This window comes from Mesitornis unicolor, unplaced genomic scaffold (genome assembly GCF_000695765.1).
Source record: "Mesitornis unicolor isolate BGI_N332 unplaced genomic scaffold, ASM69576v1 scaffold16115, whole genome shotgun sequence".
Classification (NCBI taxonomy): Eukaryota; Metazoa; Chordata; class Aves; order Mesitornithiformes; family Mesitornithidae; genus Mesitornis; species Mesitornis unicolor.
Genome location: NW_010183604.1, coordinates 1 through 7,969, shown reverse-complemented (window position 1 = coordinate 7,969; position 7,969 = coordinate 1). Strand labels below are relative to the sequence as shown.

General features: G+C 37.6%; 1 protein-coding gene across 1 annotated transcript in view; it reads right to left on the bottom strand.

Moving 5' to 3' along the window:
• Positions 1–5,463, bottom strand: part of TTBK2 (tau tubulin kinase 2) — a gene marked incomplete at its 5' end in the record, with an annotated part of 22,843 nt that extends 17,380 nt beyond the window's left edge. Inside the window, 4 exons of the mRNA XM_010184208.1 lie at positions 26–109; positions 1,882–2,093; positions 3,504–3,720; positions 5,306–5,463. Coding sequence (XP_010182510.1) covers positions 26–109; positions 1,882–2,093; positions 3,504–3,720; positions 5,306–5,463 — 671 coding nt within the window. The remainder of the gene's footprint in view (positions 1–25; positions 110–1,881; positions 2,094–3,503; positions 3,721–5,305) is intronic.
• Positions 5,464–7,969: the final 2,506 nt, after the last annotated feature.

Genomic DNA, 7,969 nt, shown 5'->3' with positions numbered 1-7,969 from the left:
CAGCGGGGCAGTCACGGGAGCAGAAATGGCCGTTTTCTGAGAAAGAGGAGGAACAGCAGCAACAGGAGTCTCTGCCGCAGCATTCAAGTCTTTCTGCATCTTCTCCAAACTTAAGAAAAGAAGTTAATATCTGAATTAGTGAAGAATTAATTAAACAATGTAAGCTACATCTGAGTTTTTTCAGTAGATGAAAACTAGATTTATATACAAATTGGTTGTCGTATTCTGGAACGAACAAACAAGCAATGGTTGAAAGATCCACAATTTGAGACAAGTAACACCGATGTCAAGTAAAAATGGGCAGACGGTCTTAGAAATCTGCACATACTGTAAATGTAATTCTAATGTACCATATGTATCATGTATTGCAGAAGTAATTACGAGAGTGAGTGGACACCAACTCGGGGATGAGGCTAGCGCCAGATGTCCACTGTACTTAATGTATGCTACAAAGCACAGACTCAAAGCAGAACATAAGCAACAGATGTCTCCAGCAGCAGTTAGTAGATGCTTCCAAGAAGAATGTTACTGTTTTGATTGATTCCTTATTTATGCTTTGCATAACTTGCAAACTAATAAATTCAAATTCCTAACCCCCTATTTAGAAGGGTTTTGCCACTGTCAGCATCTCAGCTGATGGATGCTGGGGTGCATTAAAAAGGGCATCACCACAGCAGAAATAAAGATGTCATTATCCCTCTCTATTTGGCACTGGTCAGACCACACCTTGAGCACTGTGTCCAGTTTTGGTTCCCACTATACAAAAAAGATGCAGACAGGTTGGAAAGGGTCCAGAGAAGGGCCACAAGGATGATGAGAGGACTGGAAGACCTGCCATAAGAGAGGCTGAGAAAATTGGACCTATTCAGCCTTGGAAAAAGAAGGCTTAGGGGAGACCTTATCACCACGTACCAGTACATAAAGGGTGGCTACCAAGAAGATGGAGACTCCCTTTTCACAAGGAGTCACATGGAGAAAACGAGGAGTAATGGACACAAGTTGCTTCTGGAGAGAGTCTGATTGAACTCCAGAAGAAATTTTTTTACCACGAGATCAATCAGACATTGGAATAATCTCCCAGGGGAAGTGGTAAATTCCCCTATACTGCTCAGTTTTAGGAGTCAGCTTGGCAGGATGCTGACTCAGCTCATTTAAACGATACTTTTACCTTGAGAAGTTGGACTGGGTGATCCTTGTGGTCCCTTCCAACCTGTGATTCTATGGTTCTATGGTTCTACTGTACCCAGTCAGATTTCACTGTGTCCTTCTCCTCTTATTCTTTCTACGCATAAGCAAATTGGTTGAAAATTTTGTCATACATCTGTCTTTCCTCTATCCTCAAATTCCATTTTAAAACCTCTACCTTCTATCAATATTGTTTTTTATTGGTGACACACCTTTGGGCATAACTAACCCTGCTGCATGCAGGTTTTAACTGCATTTCGAGCTTTACTTCATAACTCCACTTCTTGTAAACTGTTCTTCTCATGTCATACGATCTAATCCCATTTTACCTCTATAGAGTACCCGATGTCATCATTCTTATTTAGGATGAGTTGTACTGACTGTCAAGAGTATCCCACTGAAGAAAAAGGTAATAAACATCAGAGTTCAACCACTAGCTCTTGAAATAAAAAATTTTCAAGTGTGAAAGTCTGACTTTAACTGTATACTAGCACTAATCTATTTTAAAGAAGCTGCCAAGTGGTGAAATCCATTAATCAAACAATATTATGAACGTACTAAGTACTCTGCTGCAGCTTGCATAAGCATAACTCAGCAGCTCCACTCCTGGTTTTCACACAGCAGAGGAAAGATGATAAGTGTCTTGACTACGTATCCTGAAAAGATCTAAGCAAAAGAATAAAATAATTTCTTTACCACGTCTCAAGAAACTTATCAGTATCTGGCTTTGACTCCAACGTCAGACACTTCTCCAGTTCAAAGCTGTGAATCGAACGTAACTTTCGCACCAGTGGGACATTTCTGTCCAGCTGGGTGGTTTCTGAGCGAACTCGAATTGGAGAACCGAGACTCGGTGCATTAAGCATTCCATTCACTGGCCCATGGCTGTTTTCTTCCTCTGTGGCAGCCTGTGCAAAAAAATAAAGTGTAACTCACTAGGAGCAGCAAAACAGAGCAAAACAAGGTACTGCATGGTGAATACCACCCAGGTTTTTAGCCTGTGATAAGCACATTTGTATTTGGAATGGTCCTTAAGTTCATGCAATAGCTAAGCTAGTTTAGATATGCTCTGCAGCATGCACCTACCACAGACAAAACACTAGTAACATACTAGCTCAGGGCAGGTCTGAGAAAAGGAGTCTCAAAAATCCAGCAATACACTTAAATTTACTCTGATATTTCACACCCATCTCTGAAATTTTCTTTAATAGTCTGAAACCCACATCTTTAATAAAGAAGACTGAAAATAGCATCTTCAGTCTGCTTTACAGTTAAGTGCTCTTATAAAGAGAAATTAGCTCCTAAGCTGTCTTTATGATTCTCTGGAGCACATAACACTGTTATACACTAAACCTACTGGCTATTTCTGCGACTTAGAACTATGTCTTAGTCCAATTGCCTTTCATCTTGCATACTAACTGGACATGATTTAGAGCCAGAAAATCATGATAATCCTTATCTTAAACAGGTATAACTAATAGAACCTGCCTTTGTTTAAAGCAGAACAATTTCCTTTCTCTCTGGTAAAATCCAAACAAATAAGCACATTTGAAAATAGGCACCATGCCTTAATCTTTCCCACAATACATTTTTTTCTAGTAAACAAGAAGTAACAGCCTCAATACTAGACAGCTCTCCTAGCTAAAGAACATTTCAGTACCAGATCCTTCTTCATATTCAAAACATTTCTATATCAAGAAAGAGGGCTGTATTTGCCCGAGTACGAAATACTGTAATTTTGAGGAAGCAAGACAGGAGCTTCTCAGAGGCCACTTTTCAAGATTAAACAATATTCTCTTCTAAAGACTAGCCCATGAACCTCTTTGGATTGGTACCAAGGCATCATATCTTATAGAGACCAAAACACCAAGTGAATTAAATGGATACTGCCAATCACGCTGCCAATCTGTCATTGAAGATTGACATTAAGCTGATTTTTGTATATTCGGTACCTAACTTCTCCACATGCAAGGAAACGCATGATGCAGGAAATTTGCTTTGGTTTCATTCAGTGAGCAAGAATCAAAATCATGTCTGAAGAACAGGAATATGAATAAAGTACAAAGAATCTCAAACTATCAGCCATGTACTATTCATCATAGAGACCTGATATAGTGAGACTAAGCCTAAAAGCTTGTCTGCTTGTTCCAGTATATAAATCCCTCTAATAATTCGTTAGTTCTACCATAAACCTTGTTTTCTTAGGCCATTCTGGCTAATCAATATTAGTAAGACTGCATTATTAATTATATCTTATGTGCACTATAAGCACATCAAACTGTTCAAAGATGGTCTTCAAAATGCAAACTCATAAGTACCTTACAGATCCCTAGTTTTATTTTGTTTCTGTTTGCATCCATTTCTTCCCAAACATCTTTTTCTTGAGGACGCTGATGCCCAGGGGATCCAGGTAGCTTCTCTGGTGAGACACCAACTGGAATACCATTCTCTCCATCACTGAGCTGTTCATCAGGAAACACTTCATCTGTGTTTTCTCGCAGCAAGTCTCCTGGGATAGGAGTGGCGTTGGCAATTCTACAAAAGTAGGTTTAAAAAACCCCAGAAAAAGTAAAAATTGAGACTGCAGTGTGTTTCTTGAAATTGTTTTCTACTCTAAAGTCTTCTCTACTGTGTTAAAAGGAAGAAAAATTACAAGCAAGAGCATGCACCTGTAGAAAACTAAAACTAAATCTTGTAAGTTATTTATTACTAAAAACACCTGTTTCTTTGCTTTCACAATTTATGGTTCTTTAATTTGGGCATGTAACAAAAGGTGTAAATTTAAAAACAAAAACCAAAACCACTTAAAAGCTGTTTTTTTGAATGTTTCAAAGCAACTTCTGAGAAAATATGTTAGAGATCATGTCCAGACTCAACTTCACTCCTGACTCTTCTAATAATGGCAACCTTATTTTCCTATTTCCCAAAATTTGGTGGAGTAACAAAATACACTATGTGAGGAAGAAAGATCACTCAGCAAACTAAATGCAGTATTAATCACTGTTCTTACTGAAGCACTATTTTGGTCCAATTATTTGTAATCAAAACATAAGCATAACGCTACTGAAACATTACATTTTAATTAAAGTTCTGTAGTGCCATTGACTCGGGGCTAAATAGAGCTAAGGCTTAGCTCAGTAACTTCTGAAACTGAAGCAATGTTATTCCTAAAAAGTGAATGGTCAGAAGGTCAATTAAAAATCATTCCTTTGCAGTCACCTGAACTGTCAACTGAAGCCAAGATTATCAATAATTCCAGTATGACGCTTTGTTTGATAATAGGACTGAATCTTACACAAAATCCTTGTCAACATCAGTGTGTTGAACAGTGCACACCATACGTCTGTGTAAAGTTAACACCAGTTCATGTCTTGACTGACATTTATTTTAACACTTTTTTTTTTAAATTACCTTGAAATACTGGGAATTTAATACATTCTATATGAAATTCTGTCTTTTTTCAGCCTCACTGCACTGCTAACGCTCCTACATCACAACCTTTGTGACTCTTAGATAAAAAGATGATCTACTTAAGGACTACAACAGGCACAAGGACTTCTTCCTCACCCATAAACCCCTCTTATATTCTCCAATCCCCTGAGATGAATATCGATATTACTAAACATCACATCTCATCCAACCACATTTGGTTGGATTAGCTACATTAATTACAGAAAGTCTCAAAGACCACATTAAATATTGTTTTAAACATGATGAAAATTACTTCCAAATTTCCTATAAAGATCCATTCATTTTTCTAAGGAAACTGCAGTCAGTAGTTTATTCCAAGCTTACAGAAAACAGTGGGTTTATTTTCAGGCAGTGAAAGTCAGGACACATAATTTAGTTTCACAAAATATGATTTAGCAAAGGATGGACTAACAAATTTACGTGCCAATTTCCTGAGCTGCTCTTTTATATTGCTATAAATTTAGGACTGCAGTGCTGCTCTTTCAGGGTAGTACAAACAGGAACCCTAAAAAGGGAAATACTTCAAATGCTCCCAAACCTGCATTCCTCTGTTTATTCAACATCCCGTAGAAGAAGCCCGAATTAAGGAGATAACTTCCCTTTGGTACTCTGTGGCTGCTTTTAAAGTGACCACAATGTGCATACATACCCAATTGCAGCCGGAGTAAGACGAGTGTGCAACTGAGGCGTGGTTGAAGTAGTTGTTGTTGTCAGAGAGCCATCAGTTCCACTCTTCTCCCAGTCAAAAGGGTCACTTTCAATAACCCCAAATGTTTTCATGCTGTTGTCAAACACAGACATGAGAAGCTAAAAAATGAAGGAAAAAAGTTAATAAGCTTCACTTATTAGACTAAGCAATTAAGAAACATACTCCAGTAATACTTCAATATGTGTCTTCTTGAAGATTTTGACTGACAATTTTCAAAATCAAAAAAGGACCCAGTTCTTTATATTAATAATTTCTCATTTTCCAAAGTTTCAAAGTCTAGATATGCAAATTCTGTTTTATTAAAAAAAAAACAACAAACACATGTATTTTATCAGTAAAGAGAGGCAAAGATACACCATCAGCTTCCATAAAAAGACAGAAAGACACACACACATACACACAGAGGCATGACTACATTGCTGCAGAATAGCATCCAATGGCTCTCCAGCACTGGAAGATAAGAGAAGGTATTTGGTAGCACCATTAGAAACCAAGGAAATTAATGAGGAGTATGTAGGGAAGGAAACCAATTTACTACTTCATACATTTCTGTCATTTAAAACTATGTATCAGTTACTTTATCTACTGCTGACATTCATCCCACAAAAATGTTACACTGGAAGATTGCCACCCTCATTTTATCCTATGAAAAAGCATCTAGAACAATTTGTGTCCCTGACAGAGAAAGAAATTGCATCTACTTTACTCTCCCTGGGAAAAAACTGTCTCGTTCTAGTAACTGATGAGAAGACTGCGTCCACATCACATCATCTCTCACTCTGTAACATTTCTAAATTGGTTTTTCCTCCCTAAAAGCTAAAACTCTAGTTTTCATTCTTTCTTCCAATCTAGGATGGTGAATATTTTTCTCAGAACCTTTGGTAACTGAAAGGGTTGTGTGGTTAAAAATACATACCCTTTGGCAACTTAAAATGGATGGGAAGTCCAGATCATTTTTTTTGGTATGAAGTGGTTTATATCCATTTCATATTTACCCTCAAGAATCTTCTGTGCGTGATCTATCCCAGTCAGTTCTGAAACACTACTGAACACCATAAAGCCATAGTTCATACTGTCTCATACGTACTCTCCTTCAATCTCCTCTTCCTGTAAACCTTAAGCAGTCTCTCTGAAGTAATTTTTAAGACCGTTCTCCTTTAAATCTTTTCTATAATATCTGCTAAAATGCAAATACAAACTCAAATGCTTAATGATGTCAGGAGGATGAGGCAAAGTGTGCATAAATACCTGAATAAAATGAACAATATCTGACATTGTCAAACCAGGAATGGATTCTGGGCCTATGTCATGAACTTTCTAGACTGTAAACTCTTCAAAGCAGGGATCCTGACCATGTACATTCCTCTTCAGTGTCTAACCATAAACACGAACAAATGATACAGATTGAAGGTATGAACAGCATCACTACAACAAATACGAGTTAAGAGAGACCAGAGCTTAAATGACCATGGAAAATAAAGCACTTTCTCACTACTCTAAATAAAACTACCCTGCTTTGCACTAATGCACAAGAGCAAGACCACATCAGACGGTGCAGGCTGCAGCTACACAACCGCAAATGTTCCATGACCAAGCACAGGACTCTAAATTACTGGGCTGTCTCCATCATGGAGAAACTCTGTCCCGCTATCACGTGAGTGCATGTGCTGTGTTAGATACAAGTAGACCACATAAAAAGGTTTAGCAAAACTGTGTCTGTGCATGTGTTTTATCATTCAGGATATATAAGGCAAATAAAACATATTTACCAGTCTTCAAAGTTTTTCTATGCAACATCAAAATGCCTGCAATCAGTAATTTTTGCCATAGAAGAAAAAATAAATCTGATTCATCTTTAGAGCCAGGCACACAAAATACTCAAAACTTTCTCGATAGTTTTCCTCATTTAATTGCAAACTATAAGATAAATTCCATGGAAATTTGTAATAGGGAAGAAAAAAAATCCGAGTATTTATTTTTCAGTAACACTGAACATTTTCTGCATTTGTAATACAATTTGTTTTTTTACATTCCAATTTTTGCATATTTTTTTTCTCATGTGTGCAGAAGAACACACCAGCACATTTAGAGAAATTCTCTTACTAACAGGAAATTAGTTATGCCTTGACATTTTCAATTCTTATTTTGATTTCTTTGCTAATCTTACCAAGTAAAGGACAGGAATCATTCTTACCAAAGTTACAGTTCCAGAATTAGTCAGAATGATTTATTTATTCAGTCGAACCAATTCAGCTTACACATCAGCAGAAAACCATTCCTTCTGGTTTGGCTGAATTGGTGAGATGAACAAATGCACGGAGGCAGACAGGTAATGCAAGTTTGAAGCTGAGAGGAATGTGTGTTCCTGGGAGCCAGAGGGAAGGCACACGGGGACAATTTGTCATGGTGTGATGTTAGATCAGTTCAACTTCTCCCACAGCGTATGGAGACTGAAAAAACTTTGACTTTCCCTCCTTGCTTTCCCTGAGCATGATGTTAGATCAGTTCAACTTCTCCCACAGCATATAGAGACTGAAAAAACTTTGACTTTTCCTCCCTGCTTTCCCTGAGCGTTCCTCTGCTGCTTTCACAGAATCACAGAAT